The 22,984-nt window shown below is 53.6% G+C and overlaps 4 protein-coding genes and 1 long non-coding RNA gene across 10 annotated transcripts in view; 3 read left to right on the forward strand and 2 right to left on the reverse strand.

Annotated features, from left to right (window-relative positions):
• The window catches only part of DCHS1 (dachsous cadherin-related 1), a 34,012-nt gene extending 27,169 nt beyond the window's left edge, over positions 1-6,843 (forward strand). Inside the window, exons 14-21 of the mRNA XM_060605858.3 lie at positions 463-1,341; positions 1,468-1,581; positions 1,749-1,960; positions 2,049-2,203; positions 2,402-2,532; positions 2,648-2,931; positions 3,297-3,435; positions 3,770-6,843. Coding sequence (XP_060461841.3) covers positions 463-1,341; positions 1,468-1,581; positions 1,749-1,960; positions 2,049-2,203; positions 2,402-2,532; positions 2,648-2,931; positions 3,297-3,435; positions 3,770-6,381 — 4,526 coding nt within the window. The 3' untranslated portion in view covers positions 6,382-6,843. The remainder of the gene's footprint in view (positions 1-462; positions 1,342-1,467; positions 1,582-1,748; positions 1,961-2,048; positions 2,204-2,401; positions 2,533-2,647; positions 2,932-3,296; positions 3,436-3,769) is intronic.
• A 675-nt stretch (positions 6,844-7,518) lies between these two features.
• Positions 7,519-14,468, forward strand: TPP1 (tripeptidyl peptidase 1). Its single transcript, XM_078433173.2, has 13 exons — positions 7,519-7,642; positions 7,757-7,828; positions 8,092-8,231; positions 9,411-9,561; positions 9,780-9,907; positions 10,059-10,237; positions 10,424-10,622; positions 10,770-10,958; positions 11,160-11,229; positions 11,671-11,791; positions 11,875-12,033; positions 12,206-12,331; positions 12,491-14,468. Exons 1-13 carry the CDS (start codon positions 7,599-7,601, stop codon positions 12,629-12,631), a joined length of 1,719 nt encoding a protein of 572 aa, XP_078289299.1. The 5' UTR covers positions 7,519-7,598; the 3' UTR covers positions 12,632-14,468.
• Positions 12,909-14,895, reverse strand: LOC132661390 (uncharacterized). The gene is made up of 2 exons (XR_009602204.3): positions 14,650-14,895; positions 12,909-13,256 (listed from the first exon to the last, which is right to left on the reverse strand). It is a non-coding gene; the product is annotated as an uncharacterized LOC132661390 (long non-coding RNA).
• Positions 14,896-14,928: 33 nt separating this feature from the next.
• On the forward strand, positions 14,929-16,350 carry TAF10 (TATA-box binding protein associated factor 10). Its single transcript, XM_060605871.2, has 5 exons — positions 14,929-15,200; positions 15,342-15,496; positions 15,732-15,796; positions 15,887-16,001; positions 16,184-16,350. The coding sequence occupies exons 1-5, from the start codon at positions 14,969-14,971 to the stop codon at positions 16,271-16,273; spliced, it is 657 nt and encodes a 218-aa protein (XP_060461854.1). The 5' UTR covers positions 14,929-14,968; the 3' UTR covers positions 16,274-16,350.
• On the reverse strand, positions 16,323-22,976 carry ILK (integrin linked kinase). Of its 6 annotated transcripts, none has more exons than XM_060605865.3 (13): positions 22,844-22,976; positions 22,283-22,419; positions 18,953-19,118; positions 18,720-18,815; positions 18,422-18,518; positions 18,238-18,321; positions 18,046-18,131; positions 17,795-17,904; positions 17,559-17,686; positions 17,356-17,477; positions 17,158-17,257; positions 16,920-17,050; positions 16,323-16,735 (listed from the first exon to the last, which is right to left on the reverse strand). In XM_060605865.3, the coding sequence occupies exons 2-13, from the start codon at positions 22,369-22,371 to the stop codon at positions 16,586-16,588; spliced, it is 1,359 nt and encodes a 452-aa protein (XP_060461848.1). In that variant the 5' UTR covers positions 22,372-22,419; positions 22,844-22,976; the 3' UTR covers positions 16,323-16,585. The 6 variants fall into 6 exon arrangements, with proteins under 6 accessions (XP_060461848.1, XP_060461850.1, XP_060461851.1 ...); XM_060605867.3 differs by having other exon boundaries at positions 22,283-22,528; positions 22,844-22,952; XM_060605868.3 differs by lacking the exon at positions 22,844-22,976 and adding an exon at positions 22,713-22,837.
• Between the last annotated feature and the right edge of the window lie 8 nt (positions 22,977-22,984).

Genomic DNA, 22,984 nt, shown 5'->3' on the forward strand with positions numbered 1-22,984 from the left:
GCAATTGAGATTGCAAAGATTATAGCAGGTGTAACTAAAGGTAAGCCAGCAAAAACCAAATTGAGTCTCTGAAAACATGTTTATGTTCTAAACTTTTTGCCTATACTCTAGAAGATGTAAGAATCATAAGCACACATTTCATTAACTATCCAAGTGATGTCATCACATGTCATGTAGTATTTGGATTCCACTGTACACTTGTGAAATACTAAGAATTTAAAAGGCATATAATGTCTTAGTATTGATATGAAACTAGTTTGATCTTATATATTCCCTGGAAGGAGTCTCCAAACACACTCTGAGAAGGGTTGCTTTAGCATATCTTCCTTTATCTTCTGTGGTTCTTTTCTCTGCCTTTCTCCCAGTTTCTCTCCCCACCACTCTGTCCTATTTGCTGTTGCCTGTAAATCACTCCCATTCCCATGGACTCACACGTTTATATGCACATGTACTTCTCTGCAGATGGGGACCCATCAGGAGCCTTCATCCTAGACCTAGCTTCTGGGGAATTTGGCACCATGAGGCCACTAGACCGAGAGGTGGAGCCAGCATTCCAGCTGCAGATAGAGGCCCGGGATGGAGGCCAGCCAGCTCTCAGTGCCACTCTACTTGTGACAGTGACCGTGCTGGATGCCAATGATCATGCTCCAGCCTTCCCTGTGCCTGCCTACTCTGTGGAGGTGCCTGAGGATGCACCTGCAGGGACCCTGTTGCTGCAGCTACAGGCTCATGACCCTGATGCTGGGGCCAATGGCCGTGTGACCTACTACCTGGGTACAGGTGCAGCAGGAGCCTTCCTGCTGGAGCCCAGCTCTGGGGAATTGCGCACAGCCACAGTTCTAGACAGAGAACAGTGTCCCAGCTATGTCTTTTCTGTGAGTGCAGTGGATGGTGCAGCAGCTGGGCCCCTGAGCACCACGGTACCTGTCACCATCACAGTCCGTGATGTCAATGACCACGCACCCACCTTCCCCACCAGTCCCCTAAGGCTGCGTCTGCCCCGCCCAGGCCCCAGCCTCAGCACCCCAACCCTGCCTCTGGCCACTCTGCGAGCTGAAGACCGTGACGCTGGTGCTAATGCCTCTATCCTATACCGGCTGGCAGGCACACCACCGCCTGGCACCACTGTGGACTCTTACACCGGTGAAATACGTGTGGCCCGCTCCCCTGTAGCCCTGGGTCCCCGGGATCGTGTCCTCTTCATCGTGGCCACCGACCTTGGCCGTCCAGCTCGCTCTGCCACTGGTGTGGTCATTGTTGGGCTGCAGGGGGAGTCTGAGCGTGGACCCCGCTTCCCTCGGGCTAGTAGTGAAGCCATGCTCCGTGAGAATGCACCCCCAGGTGGGTCCCCAATAATGTCTCCCAGCTTTGTATCCCTGGATGAGCTGGGGTTACCTACTAAAAATGTCTCCTAGTGGAGACATTAGTCTGGTGCTCACTGTCCAACCAATACCATCATCTCCGCAGGGACTCCCATTGTCTCCCCCAAGGCTGTCCATGCAGGGGGCTCAAATGGACCAATCACCTACAGCATTCTCAGTGGGAATGAGAGAGGGACTTTCTCCATCCAGCCTAGTACAGGTAAGGGGCAGGAGCAGGGGCTCTGTGAGGGAACAGGCTCCTGGGGAAGCTTCCTGGGCCTGAGAAAGCTCTGGTTGTGTAGGGGCTACCCTTGAGGAAGGGCCTCAGTGAGGCAGGCTCCAGGGCAAGCAAGAGCTATCCGTGATGCTTTCTGCCGCCCCCCACAGGAGCCATCACAGTTCGCTCAGCAGAGGGGCTGGACTTCGAGGCAAGCCCACGACTGCGACTGGTCCTGCAAGCAGAGAGCGGGGGAGCCTTTGCCTTTTCTGTGCTGACCCTAACCCTGCAAGACACCAATGACAATGCTCCCCGCTTCCTGCGGCCCCACTATGTGGCCTTCCTGCCTGAGTCCAGGCCCTTGGAGGGACCCTTGCTGCAGGTGTGGGGTGTGATGGGAAGATGGGGGGCAGGGCTGGCCAGACTTGTCTGTGGCCAGCTCAGTGCCAGCAGCCTCCTCCTCCCACCAGGTGGAGGCAGATGACCTGGACCAAGGCCCCAGTGGACAGATCTCTTATAGTCTGGCCGCATCCCAGCCAGCACGGGGATTGTTCCATGTAGACCCAGCCACGGGCACTATTACTACCACAGCCATCCTGGACCGTGAGATATGGGCTGAAACACGGTAAAGCCTGGCTCTGTAGACTCCTGACACCCCATCCTGTGTCCATCCAGTTTCAAGCCCTGCCCTGTCCCCCCCCCCATCAACTCCTAGGCCACATCCTGAGTCCCCCAGACCTCTAGCCTGTCGGGTGTCCTCTTAGCCCTGCCCAAGGTTCTCCCTTATCCCCAGGCCCCACTCTTGTTTGTTCTCTGTGTCCAGACTGGTACTGATGGCCACAGACCGAGGAAGCCCAGCCCTGGTGGGCTCAGCTACCCTGACGGTGATGGTCATCGACACCAATGATAATCGCCCCACCATCCCCCAGCCCTGGGAGCTCCGAGTGTCAGAAGGTGAGGGCTGGGTAAAGTGAGAGGTACAAAGGGTAGTAGGGTGGCACTGTACCCTACCCTGGGGCTCCAGGGGTGTCTGGGACCATGCCAGACACACATGTCCTATGTATTACAGATACACTCTTGGGCTCAGAGATTGCACAGGTAACAGGGAATGATGTGGACTCAGGACCCGTGCTGTGGTATGTGCTGAGCCCATCTGGACCCCAGGATCCCTTCAGCATAGGTCGCTATGGAGGCCGCCTCTCACTCACGGGCCCCCTGGACTTTGAGCAACGTGACCGCTACCACCTGCAACTGCTGGCACATGACGGGCCTCATGAGGGCCATGCTAACCTCACAGTGTTTGTGGAGGATGTCAATGACAATGCACCTGCCTTCTCGCAGAGCCTCTACCAGGTATTGATGTAGCCAGATGTCCCCACACCTGGGCCCAGTGTTGTTCACGTTGGAAGGAAGTGACACAGCTAGAAGTGTCTGAGCGGGGGGAGGGAGGGCTGGATCTTGGAACTGACCTGAGGATGGAGCCCTGAGGATGGGAGGGTCCCATCTCAAACCAGTCTTCCACGTCCTAGGAAATGTGTCTAGGTACTTCATCCTGTGCCCAGAAATGGAGGAAGGTGGGAAGTTTGAGTACTGAGTATGGGCTTCAAGCTGGCATGGATGCCCAGCAGGGCTCATGGGATCAGGCTCTAGAACATAGGCTGAGTGGACAGTAGGGCAGCTGGGAAGCTTGGCCATAAACACTTGTCTTCACCCCTCAGGTGACACTGCTTGAACACACTCCCCCAGGCAGTGCCATTCTCTCCGTCTCTGCCACTGACCAGGATTCAGGTGCCAATGGTCACATTTCCTACCACCTGGCTTCCCCTGCTGAGGGCTTCAGTGTTGACCCCAACAATGGTACGTCCTTCCCAGGATCTGACCCCTTATCTTTGACTGTGATGGGCCATATTTTGACCTCATTCCTAGAATTTCTTGCCTGAATTCTTAACTCCTGGATCCCTGACCCAGAGAGAAAAATTTCCCCTCCTTAGTCTCTATTTTAAACCCTGTCTTGACTGCATGTCTAGAAGCCATTTCCTGAATCCTGGAAACCATTTCATAAACTCCCAGCGCAGGCTATTCCCTGGAGTCTGACTTTCAAGGCCATTTCCTAGGCCCCAAAGGATCACCCCTCTGCTCACCTACAGTCTCTGCTGAATGCATATTTCTCTCCATTCCCTTCTCATCTCAGGGACCTTGTTCACAACAGTGGGAACAGTGGCCTTGGGCCATGAGGGGCCAGGAGTGGTAGACGTGGTGCTGGAAGCACGAGATCATGGGATGCCAGGCCGGGCAGCACGAGCCACAGTGCATGTACAGCTGCAGGACCAGAATGACCATACCCCTAGCTTCACATTGCCACACTACCGTGTGGCTGTGACTGAGGATCTGCCCCCTGGTTCCACCCTGCTCACCTTGGAGGCTACAGATGCCGATGAAAGCCGCGCCCATGCCACCGTGGACTATAGCATCGTCAGTGGCAACCGAGGCCGAGTTTTCCAGCTGGAACCCCGGCTGGCTGAGGCTGGTGAAGGTGGTGGACTAGGTCCCCGGGCATTGGGCTGCCTGGTGTTGCTTGAGCCTCTAGACTTTGAAAGCCTAACCCAGTACAACTTAACTGTGGCTGCAGCTGACCGGGGCCAGCCACCTCGCAGTTCAGCTGTTCCTGTCACTGTCACTGTGTTGGATGTCAATGACAACCCACCTGTCTTCACTCAAGCATCCTACCGCATGGCAGTTCCTGAGGACACACCCATTGGAGTTGAATTGCTGCATGTGGAGGCCTCTGACGCTGACCCGGGTCCTCATGGCCTCGTGCGTTTCACGCTCAGCTCAGGTGACCCTTCTGGGCTCTTTGAGCTGGATGAGAGTTCAGGTGCCTTGCGACTCGCCCACCCCTTGGACTGTGAGACCCAGTCTCGACATCAGCTTGTAGTGCAGGCTGCCGACCCTGCTGGGACACACTTCGCTCTGGCACCAGTGACTATCGAAGTCCAGGATGTGAATGACCATGGCCCAGTCTTCCCTTTGAGCTTGCTCAGCACCAGCCTGGCAGAGAACCAGCCTCCAGGCACTCTTGTGACCACTCTGCATGCGATTGATGGGGATGCTGGGGCTTTCGGAAGGCTCCGCTACAGCCTGTTGGAGGCCGGGCCAGGGCCTGAGGGCCGTGAAGCATTTGCACTGAACAGCTCAACAGGAGAGTTGAGGGCACGAGTGGCCTTCGACTATGAGCATACGGGAAGCTTCCAGCTGCTGGTGGGTGCTGCCGATGCTGGGAATCTCTCAGCCTCGGTCACTGTGTCGGTACTGGTGACAGGGGAGGATGAGTATGACCCAGTATTCCTGGCTCCAGCTTTCCACTTCCAGGTGCCAGAAGGTGCCCGGCGTGGCTACAACTTGGGTCATGTGCAGGCCACAGATGAGGATGGAGGTGCTGATGGCCTGGTGCTCTATTCCCTTGCCACCTCTTCCCCCTATTTTGGTATCAACCAGACTACAGGTGCTCTCTACCTTCGAGTGGACAGTCGGGCACCAGGCAGCGGGACAGGCACTTCTGGGAGTGGAGGCCGGACACGACGTGAGGCACCACGGGAGCTGAGGCTGGAGGTGGTGGCACGGGGGCCTCTGCCTGGTTCCCGGAGTGCCACAGTGCCTGTGACTGTAGATATCACTCATACTGCCCTGGGCCTGGCACCTGACCTCAACCTGCTGTTGGTGGGGGCTGTGGCGGCCTCCCTGGGAGTTGTGGTGGTGCTTGCTCTAGCAGCACTGGTCCTAGGGCTGGTGCGGGCCCGTAGCCGCAAGGCTGAGGCAGCACCTGGTCCAATGTCACAGGCAGCGCCCCTGGCCAGTGGCTCTCTGCAGAAGCTAGGCCGAGAGCCGCCCAGCCCACCGCCCTCAGAGCACCTCTATCACCAGACTCTCCCCAGCTATGGTGGGCCAGGAGCTGGAGGACCCTACCCCCGTGGTGGCTCCCTGGACCCTTCACACTCAAGTGGTAGAGGCTCAGCAGAGGCTGCAGAGGATGACGAGATCCGCATGATCAATGAATTCCCACGTGTGGCCAGTGTGGCTTCTTCCTTGGCTGCCCGTGGCCCCGACTCAGGCATCCAGCAGGATGCAGACGGGCTGAGTGACACATCCTGTGAGCCACCTGCCCCTGATACCTGGTATAAGGGCCGCAAGGCAGGGCTGCTGCTGCCAGGTGCAGGAGCCACTCTGTACCGAGAAGAGGGCCCACCAGCCACTGCCACAGCCTTCCTGGGGGGCTGTGGCCTGAGCCCTGCACCCACCGGGGACTATGGCTTCCCAGCAGATGGCAAGCCATGTGTGGCAGGTGCACTGACGGCCATTGTGGCTGGTGAGGAGGAGCTCCGTGGCAGCTATAACTGGGACTACCTGCTGAGCTGGTGCCCTCAGTTCCAGCCACTGGCCAGTGTCTTCACAGAGATTGCCCGGCTCAAGGATGAAGCTCGGCCATGTCCCCCGGCTCCCCGTATTGACCCACCACCCCTCATCACTGCTGTGGCCCACCCAGGAGCCAAGTCTGTGCCCCCTAAGCCAGCCAGCACGGCTGCAACCCGGGCCATCTTCCCACCAGCTTCTCACCGCTCCCCCATCAGCCACGAAGGTTCCCTATCCTCAGCTGCCATGTCCCCCAGCTTCTCTCCCTCACTGTCTCCTCTGGCTGCTCGCTCACCCGTTGTCTCACCATTTGGGGTGGCCCAGGGCCCCTCAGCCTCAGCACTCAGCCAAGAGTCTGGCCTGGAGCCACCTGATGACACGGAGCTGCACATCTAGCTGTGGCCCAGGCTGGGCCCCGACCTGGGATGCGCACAGTGTCCCCAATGCAGGCCCCATCTGAGCCTGCCCTGGGCAGCCTCGGACCATGATTGGCCACGGGGGAGGCCAGCTCCCCATCCTAAACTCCTCCAGTGGCAGCAGGTCCCACATCTCACCCTGGCCCCATCAGAGCACCAGTGCCACAGAGGCCCTGTTTGGCACTGACCCAGGGCCAGGTCCAGTGTGGGGAGAAGTATGAAGGAGGCAGCAGCCCTGGGTTCTCCTCAGTGAGGGCTTCCTGCCCTGTGCCAGCACCTTGAGGTGGAGCTGAGACTTTATTTATTGGGGGGTAGGGAGGATGGGGGGAGGTCCCTCCAACCTGTTCAGGCCCAGCTCCTTTGGGTTCCACTGACACCCCTGCCCCTGCCCAGAACCAAGTGCCAATTCTCACTCTGGAGCCTTAATAAACTGCAGTTTGTATCCAGTGTCCGGCTGTACTCTGTGGGAGCTGTCAGGATGGGGGGGGGGGGTGATTGCAAGGCACCCTATACATTGTGGACACCTCAGGAGGCACGGAGGGGTATTGGACGCAGGGGCATCTGGGGTGGGGATGGCACTGGGAGCCTGGGCCTAGCCTGAGGCTATCACATCTCTGCACTTGGCCTTTCCCTCTAACAAGGGCCGGAGGCCAGGGAGATGTAGCAGTGACCTAGAGAGGTATTGGCCAATGGGGAGAGATCTTGGGGATGATCAACTCTAGGCTTGAGGGTCCACATGTAATAAGAGCTCAAGCTTGTTGAACCTTTTCCTCATCAGGCTCTGGTGAGCAGTGTGTCTGCTTTATCGCTGTGAATTTTCACTGCAACCCTATGAGACAGAGAACTTTTAATACAATAGCTTTCATATTCTAAATGAAGCCTAGGCTCCAGGAGGTTGAGTGGCTTTCCTGATACCATATAGCTAAGCAGGAACCCATGTCTGTGGGTCTGTGTGCCCCAGAGCCCCTCTCTTCAGCACTGCCCTATACCCCCACGGTGAGTGCTGGCTGGACTCTGGCAGCAGTGGGGAGCCCTGGACTTACCCAGTGCTCCTTGAGCCACGGAGGAAGGATCCTGGTGGCAGCCCCACCCGTTCTCCAGCATTCAGGACCACCCATTTGAGGGAGGAGCCAGCACAGTCACCAGTTTCTAGGCAGATGCCGGTGGTGGAATATTAGAGCTCACGTGTTCTGTCACATGACAGCAGACCTCCAGAAAGGCAGAATGAGACTCCAAGCCTGGTGAGAATTAGGGGGCCCTGGGAGGAGGGGATCATGTTGGAGGGAATACGTGTTGGAGGGTGGGAACGCAGTGACAGTCCAGCTCCGGCTAAAACCCGCCTGCTGCCTCTGCAGCTTCCTAGGGCTCCTTGCCCTCTTCGTCACTGGCAAATGCAGTTACAGCCCGGAGCCTGACCAGCAGCTGGCGTAAGTTGACTTAGCACAGACCTTCCCCTTCCCTATGCCCTGTTTTGCACCCACTGTCTTCGTCCCAGCCTCCCTCAACCTCTTACCAGCTCCTGGTATCCACTGCAAAATCTTATCCCCAGTTGCCAGGCTCAGTCCTTGATCACTCACCTCTTGTGAGCCATATCTGCCTCTGGGATCCTACCCCAGGTCTCAGCCTCTAATCCTGAACCTTCCATCCCCAACACTAACAAAGACCATGTTCATGACTCCTGACCCTGCAGGTTGCCCCCAGGCTGGGTGTCCCTGGGCCGTGTAGACTCTGAGGAAGAGCTGAGTCTCACTTTTGCCCTGAGACAGCAGAATGTGGAAAGATTATCCGAGCTGGTGCAGGCTGTGTCGGATCCCGGCTCTCCTCGTTACGGTGCCTACTGGGACTGGGGCTGGGATGTGGGATGCAATGGAGGGACCCAGGGCTGGGCTGAGCGTGGGATGGTGCACGTAATGTCAGGGTCGTGCTCTGGGTGCCTGGGGAGGTGGTGATATAGGGCAGTTGAATAGCAGTGGCTCTCGTCAAAGAGTTTCTGAATTTAAAAAAGTGAACTGGAAATAAACTGTCCAAAACTCACTCAAATTCTTCCCCCAAAAACTTTCCACGTGTGTCAGGCTAGAAACCTGAAAATTAAGAGCACAGTCTGTGTGATCAGATCTGGATTCAGATTCTGACTCTACTACTCACCAGCTACCAGACAGATTGGGAAGTAGTATGCAGTACAGATAGGTACCCATCAACTCAAATTCCTTACCTACCTTCCCACAACATGCCCATTTCCTCCTCCAGTCAGACTCAAGGGCTGTCAGTTCAGCTCTGAAAGAGCCTCGTCCACTTTTTACCATTGCCTGTTACTGCCAATACATTTGTTTTTTTCTTGCACCCAGACTGCTGCCCAGCCCCCTGAGCGGTCTGCAGTCTCTTCCCCTCCACCCCACTCCCCACCATGCTCCCTACTCTGCTCTAAAACAGTGTTTTGCTCCAGTGGTCATGCTGGATAGTGTCCCTCCCCTGCATGAAGCCCTTCAGGTTGGGGGGTGGGGAGGGGTGTGGGGGGGGCAGTCTCAGATTTACCCCGGAGCTATGTGCCTGGTGCTGTGCAGGAAAATAGTGACACACTATCACGTTAAGCTTAAAAACAAGTATGAAGACTGGAACTAAATTAGGTGTCATCTTATAATTGGTTCTGAAAGTTTTGAAAACTTTTACTGTAAATAAACTTAAAATGAAAAATTTTAACTTCTTAACCTTACTTGTTGGTTATGATCATGGCAATACATGCTCTGATGCAGCAATTGCAAACTTGTGACCTTTAGGGTAAATCCATATTTCTGGCCATAGCATTCCAAGTCTCCCTAGTCTTTTCTTCCCCTGGCCCCCAAATATAGCTTGCACCTGTACAACCTGCCTTTTTGCTAGAAAGTTCTCACCCATCCCTCAAGACCCTGTTCCAGTTTTCCTGGGAAGTCCCAATGTCTCCTGTTTGAGGTACAAAAAGGCAACTTGGAAAAGCAATGAATGAAGGCAAGATCCTCTACTGAATCTATGCAGGAAAATACCTGACCCTAGAGGATGTGGCTGAACTGGTCCGGCCATCACCATTGACCTTCCGCACAGTCCAAAAATGGCTTTTGGCCGCTGGAGCCCAGAACTGCCATTCAGTGACTACACGGGACTTTCTGACTTGCTGGCTGAGTGTCCGGTGAGAGGGAATGATTGCCCCATGGAGGGTACCAATCATCCCATCAGGGAGACATGTCATCCCAATGGGAGAGAACTGAGACCTAGGGTGAGGGGGGGCAGGTACTTGTGGGTAAGAGCTAACACATGGGGAGACAACAATGAACAGTGATGCTCAGGCAGCCTCCTCTGCTCTTGTCCATGCTTTCTGACCTCTGTTTTCTGATCTCTGACCTCCAGACAGGCAGAACTGCTGCTCTCTGGGGCTGAGTTTCATCGCTATGTGGGGGGACCTGGAGAGATCCATGTTATAAGGTCCCCACGTCCATACCAGCTCCCGAAGGCCTTGGCCCCTCATGTGGACTTTGGTAACACCAAGTGGGGCTGGTGGGGGTTGAAGCACATAGAGCCAGGGGCTGGAAAAGTTTAGATGCCATGGCGGGCGTGGGGTGGGGTCAGTGGTAAAGTGGGGATTGGAGTCTAAAAGATCTCCTCCTCAAGGCTGACCCCTCCCCACAGTGGGGGGGCTGCACCGCTTTCCCCCCACATCATCCCTGAGGCAACGCCCTGAGCCACAGGTGTCAGGGACTGTTGGCCTGCACTTGGGCGTGACCCCATCCGTGATCCGTCAGCGATACAACTTGACAGCACAAGACGTGGGCTCCGGCACAACCAACAACAGCCAAGCCTGTGCCCAGGTGAGCTGTGCAGAGAGCTCCAGGGGCCTCACACCCTACCCAAGGTGCCTCCCCAGTGTGGGGCTTGCTCCCTGACTCCACCCCTGGGTTCTCACCCACTATCCTGTGACCTGGAGCAGTGTCCCCTGCCCTGACTTTGAGGCTGCATCCTCTGACCGATGATATCTGCTCTGATTCCCTTTGTAGTTTCTGGAGCAGTATTTCCATGACTCAGACCTGGCTGAGTTCATGCGCCTCTTTGGTGGGAACTTTGCACACCAAGCGTCAGTAGCCCGTGTGGTTGGACAACAGGGCCGGGGCCGGGCTGGGATCGAGGCCAGTCTAGATGTGGAGTACCTGATGAGTGCCGGCGCCAACATCTCCACTTGGGTCTACAGTAGCCCTGGTACTGCCAAGGGGACTGGTTGGTGGGGAGGTGGGTGGTGGGGAGTGTTGATCACTACTCCCTCAAGGAAATCCCATGAGAGAGAAAGAGATCCTGACAACCTCCCAAATGATTGCCCTTGTGCTTTCCCCCACCTCCCAAATCCAGGCCGGCATGAGTCACAAGAGCCCTTCCTGCAGTGGCTCCTGGTGCTCAGTAATGAGTCAGCCCTGCCACATGTGCACACCGTGAGCTATGGAGATGATGAGGACTCCCTCAGCAGCGCCTACATCCAGCGGGTCAACACCGAGTTCATGAAGGCTGCCGCTCGGGGTCTCACCCTGCTCTTTGCATCAGGTGACCTCCTACTCTAAACTTTGACCCCACAGGAACTCTTGTGATCTCTGACTTATAATCTGAACTCAACAGGGACCACTGATCTGACCTCTAAACTTTGACCTCTTGCAGTAATAACTCTTTAATTTCTTCGCTGACATCTGAACACACATATCAAGCTCTGACCAATTAATCTGAGTGCTAAACTTGGTGTTTCTCTAGGTGACAGTGGGGCTGGGTGTTGGTCTGTCTCTGGAAGACACCAGTTCCGTCCCAGCTTCCCTGCCTCTAGGTAAGCACTCCAGCTCATCACTTACTTGTGACCACCAATCTTCCATCTATGACCTCATAATCTGGAATCTTTGCCTTGACCCCACCAGGTGCTCCTGTAGTTCAGCCCTCAGTTTAACCAGCTCTGGTTACTGCACTCCCCTCTTCTTCCTATAGGTCTAGGTCCCTCGGCTCCTGAGTAAAACGCAGCTCCCAGTATTCCTCTTCCTCAGTTCCCAAGCATTTTAGTAGAAGATTTGGTGAATGTGCTGTAGAGAACAGTGTGCACCGTCACCTCAGGCCATGCCCCGAGGGCGCAAAACCTCTTAGTCTTCCCCCATGTACATGCTTCCCCCCAGAGTCCAGTGCCTCTAGCAAGACCCAGCCCATACTTACCCATCTCCACATATTTTGGAGGTCCCCTGGGCACCCTGACAAACTGAGTGTTGTCTTCTGCTCTCAGCCCCTATGTCACCACAGTGGGAGGCACATCCTTCCAGAACCCATTCAGAGTCACAAATGAGATCGTTGACTACATCAGTGGGGGTGGCTTCAGCAATGTGTTCCCGCAGCCTTCATACCAGGTGTGTATGTGTATTTGTGTGGATGGATGGGTGGGAGGGATCCTCAGTTCAGCAGACAAGACTCACTCAACAACACCTTTCAGGAGGAAGCTGTAGCCCAGTTCCTGAGTTCCAGTCCTCACGTACCACCATCTAGTTACTTCAATGCCAGTGGCCGTGCCTACCCAGATGTGGCCGCACTCTCCGATGGCTACTGGGTGGTCAGCAACAGCGTGCCCATTCCATGGGTGTCTGGCACCTCGGTAAGAATCAGCCTGGCTCCAAACCCCCACTCAGGAACCATCCTCACCCTCGACAAAGACCTTGCACCCAGAATCCCTGACTCTCCAGAGACCTCTGATCCTTTCAGACATTCCTCCCCCAAATCCAATTCCTCTGAACCCCTAACCTCTACTCCCACCCTCACTTTTGCAGGCCTCTACTCCAGTGTTTGGTGGGCTACTATCCCTGATAAACGAACATAGAATCCTCAGCGGCCGCCCCCCTCTTGGCTTTCTCAACCCAAGGCTCTATAAGCAGCGTGGGGCGGGACTCTTTGATGTAAGTATGGAAGGGAAGGGTGTGGACATTTTAATGAATATGGGGAGTACAAAGATGAACTTGAGGGCAGTTCTGATGGGGTTCTGAAATGTGAATACAAGGTAAGGGAGCTTAGTCTGTTAGTACTGGTACAAGATGTGATGCCCACCTTTTCCCTAGGTAACCCATGGCTGCCATGAGTCCTGTCTGAATGAAGAGGTGCAGGGTCAGGGTTTCTGCTCTGGCCCTGGCTGGGATCCTGTGACAGGCTGGGGAACACCCAACTTCCCAGCTCTGCTGAAGACATTAATCAACCCTTGACCTGTTCCCTGCCCCCCAGCTGGTGGCTCGGTCCCTTATTCTGCACTGTTGGAAGCCCTGTTGAACCATCAACCACTGACTGCTGCAGACAGCTTATCTTCCTAACCCTGAAATGCTCTGAGCTTGACGTGTCTCCCAACCTTACCCTGCTCCATCACGCTCAGGTCTCCCTACTCCTGCCTCATGTTCCTCTTACAGATGCTATTACCAGTAGTGTTACACATGTTATAACCAGTACTGTTATAACCTACCCCACCCAAACCCCCTCCTATTTCTCTTTTCTCTTTTCAACCAAGCTTTTTCAAACTGTTGTCTGTGCTCTCTGTGTACACTTTCACTTTATGTTCTCTCAGTTCACTGCAATGAGACCTCTGCTCTCACTTTTACACTCTTTACTTCCCTGGCAATTACAAACAATGGTTGTCCTGCTGCTTCATCCAGTGCTCACTTCCCAGTCTTTGCTTTATGGGCTCTCCGTCAGAGCTGTCCACTTCTCCTTCTTTAGACTTCAGGACTTAACTTCTTTTCTGACTGTTCCCACTTCGTCATTCATTCTCTCCTTCCTCACTAAATGTTGGTATACTTCATTGCTTCATCTTTAGTCTTTTGCTCTTCTCAATGTTCCCTGAAACAAATTAATCACCTGGTATCCACAGCTATCACAATCTCACAAAATCAGACTTTATATCCAACAGTAATTGATACCTCAAATGCAAGTTGTATAATACTCAATACTTCATCTCCCTCCTTTCCCAATTCCAGACTGTTCTCTTGTGTTCTTTCTTGGTAAATGATACTATGCTTCTTCCAACCAAGCCAGAAATCTAAGTGTTATCCTAGACTCCCATTTCCTTCACCTCCTCCTCCCCATTACTACTGTCAATCAATAACTCCTACTGACTTTATCTCTTAAATATAGCTTTAGCAAGACACAAGTCCTGCCAGTTGTATTTCCTAACTATATCTAGAACTCATCTACTTCTTTCCATCTCCACTGCTATTACATTGGCTTAGAGCCATATTCTCTCCCCTGTGAATTGTTCAGAGACCCTTGCAAAAAGTGTCCTTACTTCCTGCCCATCCATTCCTCAAAACCATTTTCCCAGAGTAAAATGCAAATCTCATCAGGTCATTTACTTAAAACCCTTCAAAGATTACTGATCAAATTTGGGCTTTTTGCTATGATTCACAAATCTTATCCTTCTTGAATAACAAAGTGTTTACCCTCCTTGCGCTCCTTGCCCTCCCCCACCACCACTTTCACTTTTGCTCAAGATATTCTGCACCCTTAACATGAACTCTGACTCCCTTTGCCTGATTGGCTTCCAGGATTCTTTTAAAGACTCAGCTCAGAAGTCACCTCCTCCTGTGAACCTTTTGGCTCTCTGAAGTTAGTTGAAATTAGTTAAAAAAAATTTTAGCTTTTTTCACACCAAATCTGTTTGATTTTTCGTTCTGATGTAGACTACGAGAGAGCTTTGGGCAAGTAAGTTCATCTCCCTGAATCTTTTCTCTAATCTGTTAAGTGGGGATATCAATATCTGCCACTCACAATAATCAGGGAATAATTAAATGGAATAAAGTTGATAGAGTGCCTGACACAAAGAAGTAGGCAGTAGATGTTCGTTCCCTTCCTCCCTTGCACCGCATACTGTGTCTACCTCTAGTATTTTAACTCCAACATAGTACTGAAAATGCTTGTTTACCTGTTTGCCTCCCTTTCCAAGACTGTTGGTGCCTAGAGGACTAGAACCTCGTCCTACTTAACTTTGTATTTCCAGGCCCTAGCTCAGTTACGGCAATTGGGAATTAAATAAATGTTGCGTTGAAAACCCCACCCTCACTCGCTGTGATTTTGCATATGTGGTTTTCTCAAGCTGAAATATTTCCCTCCCCATCTACAGCAGCACCGTGCACTGTCCTGTTGCCCTCACTTCTCTGGACAGCTGGAGGGGAGTGGGGCTTGCGTTCCAACCCGTAAAGGGCTGAGTAAGGGAACTAGAAAGGATGCAGACTACCAAGCAACCGGTGGTCGAGGACTGTCTGAAAGCAGTCTTCAAGCGCCAGGTTGCACAAGTGGTCCCAGACCCGCAGAAGAGCGTCCTCGACATTCACGGTTCCTATGCCGGCATAAGGGCCTAAGAGTACAGCGGGGTGGGAAGTGGCCCATCTGCGCCATTTCGCCGGCAGACTGACAAGTAGGACGCGGGAGGCCCGAGAGACTGCAAACACGACTTGGGAGGGGCGAGGCGCGGGGCGTGTGACGTTACCCATGGTGTGTGCGTAACGTGAGCGGAAGCGGAAGCGGCTCTGTTCGCCGCCTCTCCCACCGGCCCGATGAGCTGCAGCGGCTCCGGCGCGGACCCCGAGGCGGCGCCGGGCTCCGCCGCCTCGGCCCCGGGCCCGACGCCCGCGGTCTCGGCCCCCGCAGCGCTGCCCGCCGGCACCGCTGCGGAGAACAAGGCCAGCCCTGCGGGGACGGCAGGGGGACCTGGGGCTGGAGCTGCGGCAGGGGGCACGGGACCCGTGGCGGCGCGGGCCGGGGAGCCGGCCGAGCGGCGCGGGGCGGGTGAGGACTGGGACGGGTGAGGGTCAGGGCAGCGCCTAGGTCTTGGGGCCAATAGTGGGTGAGGGCAGAGGGTTTGAGGCAGACCTAGCTGGGGCCCCGTGCCTCCCACCTCCGTGTCTCAGCTTGCTGGTTCTCCTCCAGCTCCGGTGTCGGCGGGCGGCGCGGCGCCCCCGGAGGGGGCCATGTCTAACGGGGTTTACGTGCTGCCGAGCGCGGCCAACGGAGACGTGAAGCCGGTGGTGTCCAGCACGCCTCTGGTGGACTTCCTGATGCAGCTGGAGGATTACACGCCTACGGTGGGCTTCCTGCCTGAACAAGGCTATTGACCCGCTGTCAGGCCAACTTTCCGCTACGCCACCTGGATTTCTAGCTTCCTTTTGTACTTGCTCCCCTACTAGCTCTTTGGTTTATACCCTCTGCCCACCCAAACTGTGAGCTTCCTGAAAGCCAGGCCTTCCACCCATTTCCCTCACCCTCTCAGCCCGGCACTGCACAGGGCGAACGCTGACTGTCGTCTCCTTGATCTCTCAGATCCCAGATGCAGTGACTGGTTACTACCTGAACCGCGCTGGCTTTGAGGCCTCGGACCCACGCATGTGAGTACAGTCTGGGCAAGTTAGAGTCTTGGGTGCTTGTGCGGAGTTTGTTGCCCCATCTCTTTCTCACACCGGTTTTTTTCTCTCTAGAATTCGGCTCATCTCCCTAGCTGCCCAGAAATTCATCTCAGATATTGCCAACGATGCCCTACAGCACTGCAAAATGAAGGGCACAGCTTCTGGCAGCTCCCGAAGCAAGAGCAAGGTGTGAGGGGAGGCTCATTGAATCAGTAATTACCTCCCACAGCACCGGAGGTTTAATTTATCCTGAAACTCCTTTGGGGAACCTGAGCCCTAGGGGAGGTGAAAGACCTACTCAGGGTCACCCACCTGGGACTGAAATCTGGGATTCCTATGCTCAGCTGGTGCTCTTCCCTCTTCCCTCAGGACCGCAAGTACACTCTAACCATGGAGGACTTGACCCCTGCCCTCAGCGAGTATGGCATCAATGTGAAGAAGCCGCACTACTTCACCTGAGCCACCCAACCTAAATGTACTTGTCTGTCCCCTTGTCCCCACACCAGCCTGTTTTCATAATAAACTTTATTGTGACAGGCAGGGCTGGTCCCTCCCATGCCGGGAGATACCGTGTGGCAAGTGACAAAGCTCTGAGCCTAGCCCCTTTGGGGGCTGCAGTGGTAGGGATGGGGGCAGGGGGATGGGCCCCATGGCTGGGGTAGTACCATGATTGGAGGCAGGGGAGGCAACCAGAAGCCTGCTGCTTTGGGGAGACACACTCCCCTAACCGTGTCCTGACACCTCTGGAGTTTAGGCAAGGACTTTCCAGCTCTACTTGTCCTGCATCTTCTCCAGGATGGGCACAATCATGTCAAACTTGGGCCGCTTAGCAGGGTCTTCATTCATGCAGATCTTCATGAGCTTACACACATGGGGGGAAATGCCTGGTGGGATGGTAGGCCGAAGGCCTTCCAGTGCCACCTGCAAATACAGGGAAAAATAAAATGGGTCTCAGGACTTGAATATCCTGTGGGGAGAGGCCTCTAGTCCTCAGGACAGGATTACCGTATATTCTAACAAAAATGGGAAGAGCCCAGCCCTGCTATAGTTATTGTCACTACCACCACCATTCCTCTGACACCAGTGCACACAGTTGTGCTCTCACCTTCATTCCAATCTCCATGTTGGAGAGGTCAGCAAAAGGTACTTCCCGTGTCACCAGTTCCCACAGAAGCACTGCAAAACTCCACATGTCTGCTGAGCGTCTGTTTGTATCTTCAGGCTTCTTCTGCAGAGCTGGAGGAACAGGACTTACCTATTCCAGCTGCCTGTCCTGTCTCTGCTCCCTTCCATTACTACTGAGTTGGCCCTTCTCTACCTCCCAACACGATGCCCTCACTCACCTTCAGGGGCCACCCAGGCAGGTGCATACATGCGCCCAGGGCATTGGAAGGAGAACTTGACGTCGGCCATGCTGATTCGGGCAGTCATGTCCTCATCAATCTGAGGAAGAGAAGATAGATATGTGGAAGGAGGTAAGTCCTATTCTAGACAGCGAAAGGGCTCTGGGGGCATGGGCCAGGAGTGAAGTGTGACCTTACCATTACACTACGGCTGTTGAGTGCATGTCGTGGGATGAGGGGCTCTAGAGTGTGTAGGAAGGCCATGCCCCTTGCCATGTCCAATGCAAACTTCACAGCCTGGCTCTGGTCCACAACGAAATCTAAGGAGGCAAGAGTTAAATAGTTTGGAAAGGCTCACACACCCTGCCCCCATCCCTTGAGATTTGGCATCCCCTACTCACTGGTGCCTTCATGTAACACATTGTACAAGGATCCATATGGCATCCAGTGTGTGATGAGGGTGGGGTGTGGAGCAGGTGGAGACTGACAGGCACCTAGCACTGGGAGCACATTCGGATGCGAGAAAATCCTGGAAGAGGGAGAGTATCCCTAGCTGAGATCAGCATAAAAGATCTCCCTTTGGGTGCTATTCCGGGTTCTTCAGAACCAGCAGCTTCCCATTTAGGCCCTACCGCACCTGAGCCGGGGACACTCCTCATTGAAGTCCCTGCTCTTCCTTGTACTCCAGTCTCGAACCTTTAGCACCTTCACGACGATGTCATTGCCCTGCCAACGGCCCTTCCATAGCTGAGAGACAAGTAAGGTTTAGGAGGCTTTAACTAAGGCCACTGGTTTCTTGTCCACTTACCGGAGGAAAAACTTAAGGCAGGTGAAGAGCAGGTAATTGGTTAGGGGTTGGGGAGGGAGGGGCAAGAAGGGCAGGGTCACCTCTCCAGAGTGATTCTCGTTGAGCTTTGCCAGGAAGTTGAGCTGTTTGAAGTCAATGCCGGAGTGTTTGTTCAGAGTCCCATTTCCTGAGAGTGTGGGCAGGTCAGGTACCCAAGCTTCCCCCTAACCCAGCCCCAGGAGCTCAAGGTTATTCCCTCAACCACCCCTCCCCTCCCCTTACAGCTGACTCACGGGGCCGAGTGCGGGTGGTCCCCTTCCAGAATGTGTCCTTGTATGGAATACGGTTAAGATTCTGGCCCATCTTCTCTGCCCGTTCTGGGGAAGAAAAACAATTTTCGCTTCAGTTGTAGTATGGGGCGAGGAGATAGGTGGGGGGACAAGACAAGAGGGTACAAACTGGGGGTGGGGGACAGACCTCGGAGGAGCTCTCTCAGGGGTGCCTTGGCTTTGTCCACAGGCATCTCTCCATACTTGTTACAAATGCTGACAAGGGCCCCGTTAGCCACTAGGTCCTAGAATGAAAAGGTGGTTGTGATGAGGGGCCCTGCTGCCTCCCTGAGGGTCACAACCAACCATGAATACAGATGTAGTATCAACTCTGAATGCCACACATTCAGCAGTACTCACAGGATGGATTGAAGGTTCTAGAATCTCCCATTCAGGCTCAGACTTTGCTTCCCACTCATCCCAGGGCTTCGGGCATGAGCACTCACCTCTGCGACCTGATCTTGTCCCCAAAAACAGGCATAGTGCAGGGGCACATTCCCATGCTCATTCACTGCATTGATGTCAGCTTTATACTGCAGCAGCTGGTCCCATGGACAAGTAGAAGAGGCAGAAGACACAAATGACAGACGGGTTGAACCATGCGAGGAGAGAGGAGTACATGTGCTTGTGACTGCCAGGCATGTATAAGATGTAGGTTAGAGGGAGCATTCATACATACCTTCTGCACAATATCACGGTGTCCATGACTGGCTGCCAGGTGCAGGGGGGTGTCATCCCCACGGTTCATCACATTGATTCGTGCCCCCCGCATGATCAGCATCTCAACCACAGCAGAACGGCCCTCTCGGCAGGCCCAATGCAAGGGGGAGAAGCCATGATCGTCCCTTTAAGGAAGGGACAATGGTTATTGATCTGGAGGGGGGATGGGAACAAAGGCTTTGACAGAAGAAAAACTGATAGTTATTCTGCATATTCTCTCCCGGAAACCTTACCTCTCCAGGACTGATTCTCATTCATGCGAGCAACTTCCAAAGCTATCTAATTAAGACCTTCCCCTGAGCTTCAAACCCAACCAACCACCACCTGAAATCCCAACAAAACCATATGATTCATTGTCTTCATCATCTCCCATGAGCCTTTCTCTCATTAAATGGTACCATTCTTCATTTGGTTTCCTCTGTATTCCTTTTGCAACATCTGTTAGTCCTTTCTGTTTCCACTGCATCTCATACATCCCCCTCCTATACCACTTGTGTACTGGATTGTAAAAATTGAATGGGCTGTCTTGTCTGCAAGACTGTGAACTTCTTGAGAGAAGAGACAAGTGTTTAATGCATATTAATGCAAGGGAAGGGTGTCTTGGAGAAGGAAGGCCACAACTCATGGGAAAGGGAGCAAGCTTCCTGATTGGCTCTGGTACTGAAACTTAAGATCTAAAAATGGACTGCAATGAAAATAATGTTTTGGAAGGGTTTATGATGAAAAAGAGAAGTTCTTTTGATAGGTCATTACTGATGAGGCAGCTATCAAACCAGGATTTGGTTTGGTAAAACACGATTCCTCTATTCAAACAATCCTGGGCCCAGAAAATGAGGAGAGGAAAATGAGAATGGCTTCTTTGGAAAGAAAACTGGATCAGAATTTTTCCCCCTAAAGGACATGTATTTTCTAAAGTAAAAGAACTGTACAAAAAGAAAAAAACACTTGGTGGGAGCTGGGTCTGCCTGACAGCCTGGGGCCATAAAAGGAAATTCCCTCCAGTACCCAGCATGGGCTCCGGTGAAGATCCAAGGGGCGGGGCAGGGGGCGGTCCGTGGTCTGGGACCGCAGCCTCCGGATGCCTTAGTGCTGCGGTCACTTCCCTTGTGGGGGCTCTGGGCATGGCCTGGAGTAGATCAGAGGTCTGGCCACTGCAGGCCACACAGATGTCCCCCTCCCTCGGGATGAGAGTGGGGCGTGGCCTTTAACTTAATGACTTCCCTCCACAGCTGCCCTCATCAGCTCACTTAGAGATAGCCAAAAGGTTTCCTGGGAGGTGGATTTCCCCCTCCTCCTCTTCTCTGAAGCAACTACTATCCTCTACTTATCAGTCAGTTTTGCCTCCCAGCTCTTTAATTTGTGCCCGGTTTATCAGCCTCCTGCAGTCTGTGGCAAGGAGCAGGCCAGAGCATGAGGGCAAAAGTATGGGCACAAGGGTTCTGCTCACTGTCAGGTTGCCTGTCATCGCAGGGCCACAGGCTGTAATCCCAAAGAGGCGTACAGGGAATTCACCTCATATCCAGCATTTAGCCTGCTTGGGCCCCCAAAGCCTATCTCCTCAAACCAGCACCAAAGCCTTCCAGTTTCACTAATGCCAGCCCTTCACGTTTTGGCACCAGAGTTTTACAAGATGCAAGTCCCACTGGACAACTTCAACTAAGCCTTTATAACCCTACCAACAAAATAATAAGGGTACTCACTCTTTACCAGAGCACCCTTTGAAGAATTATGAAAGAATTATGGAAATTATGAAAGAATATGAAAAATGGAAAAAGTGACTGGGAATTATGGAGGAATAGCATAGAGAACATGAGTGAAGCCTAGATGAAGATGATAGGTGATCCCTACCTCTCAAACTTAAATAGTAAACTCTCCCAACCTGAAGGAATAAAATTTTTAAATAAAAAAACCCTGAATCAAAACCACCAACCTGAATCATCAACACCACTACTGCTTTTCTTGCCTTCCTTTCTCAGCCAACCTTGTCTACATTCACTTTCTCTATTTCCTCACCTCCTGTTCAACCTGCCACCAGGCTGCTGCCTTGAGGGCTGGCATTATGTCTGATTCTGGGCCTCTAGAACCCAGCACAGGAGGTGTTCATAGTACTTTAAATGAAGGAACCTGGTGGTGTCTGGTTTCTTCCTCCGTTTCCCTGTATAACAGCCTTCACAAAGATCATCCAATATATTAATTGTAAATTCATTAGTTACTTCAAAGTGCTCAAGTTCATTGACCTCTCAACAGCCTATTCTGTTGACCACTATCCCTTTGTTGAAAATTCACTTGTCCGAGCTTAACTAACATATTTTCCTGTTTCTCATACAACCTCCAGTGGCTCCTTTTCAGTCTTGTAGGCTTCTTATCCCCTCTCCTTCACACCTGTGTCTTCAGGTATTGTCTATACATTAATACCTCCCAAATCTGTGTCTCCAAGTCAGATCTCTGTCCTTAAATCCAAATCTGCATAGCCAACAATCTATTCAACATTTCCACTTTGCTGTACAGTCACTAACATATCAGAGCAGCACTCATCATCCTTCAGTCTTGTCCAACTCCGTAAAAGTAACCACAATCCACCCAAGTGTCCAAGCCAGAGCCCTTGGTCATCATCTTTGACCTTCCTCACTCTCCACACCAGGTCTCATAAATTCTTTATCCTAAAGATTTCAGGAATCCGATCACTTCTTTCTTTTTCATCTGCCCCCATTCTAGTCTAAGGCAACACCACTTCTGGGATGGACTAAGCAATTCCCCCTCCACATGGCCACCTGCTCCTCAAAAGTTATCCAAGATGACACTTAAATGAACAATCTCATATCACAGCAAGGGTTTAAACCCTTGTTCTTAGAAAAATGGCCTTATTATGGCCTAAATATCCTTGCATGATCTGGCTGACCCTTGCAGCAGACCTTTCCAGTCTTATCTCCTGTGGTTCCCCACTCATACCCAATGCTTCAGCCCACAGAAGCTCAGAGTTCTCTCCTGCAGCCATATGGACCTGTAGACAATTTCCAGACACTCTTGCCTCCTAGCTTATGCCAGTGCAGCTCACTGAAACTGGAAAGCTCTCTGCAGCCTCTGACTATGAAACTCTTATTGAGGAGCAGTCAAGAGTCAGCAGAAACACAGTTTTCTCTGTGGAGACCCTCTGCCCCCCACAGGCTGTGCTTTGCACTCTTCATGCTGGGTAGGAAAGTCAGCTGCCCCCAGCCAACGTGAGTACCCCACATCGCGGAGAGGAGCAGGTCTTTGCCCTTCTTCTCACCCACCAGCCACCTCAGCTCACCCCTGGTTGAGGTCGTTCTCCGTGTTGTCCAGCCACAGGCGAACGGCCACCGCGTTGCCCTCCCGGCACTGAGTGAAAATGTCGTCCATAGCAGCGTCCCGGCGCTGAATCCCCTAGATTGGGGAAGCCTGGGGACTCTGGAGGGATCCAGGGAAGGGGAGTGAACCCCGAGCTTTGTCCCCCACCAGAGATAAGTGTTTGTGTAGGGGGCGGAGGGTCCCGGCTGCCTCTCCGGCTAGTGGAGGTCTGGAAAGGAGTTGGGGAAGACGGGATGATCCCCGACTGTGTACCCTGGGCGCGAAGGAAAGGCGGGTCCGAACGAGGTAGGGGGTGATTAGAAGTAGAGTCCCCTGAAGGGATGTCAGCGAGCAAGCACTGGGACCCTACCCGCCAACAGAGCTGGGGGAGGGGGAGTTCAGGCGCCCTGTACCCTGTGAGAGGCGATCGGGGGTCCTTCCCGGGGGTGGCCCTCCTTCCCTACTCGGTATTCTGGCCGAGTGAAGGCTGACGGGTTGGCAGGGGTCGAGCCTTGGGGAGCGGCACGGGTGCTCTCGCACTCACCGGGACTCGGGCTGAAGGAGCCTTCTCCGGGGAACTCCCGTCCGGCCGCGCCCGCCGCCCAGCCCCGCCCCTGGCCCTCTCGGGCCAGAGCGGGCCCCCAACTCTCCCTCCCGCCTCCCTTGCCCTTCTAGCCAGCAGTGC

Source organism: Panthera onca, chromosome D1 (genome assembly GCF_046562875.1).
Source record: "Panthera onca isolate mPanOnc1 chromosome D1, mPanOnc1 haplotype 2, whole genome shotgun sequence".
Classification (NCBI taxonomy): domain Eukaryota; kingdom Metazoa; phylum Chordata; class Mammalia; order Carnivora; family Felidae; genus Panthera; species Panthera onca.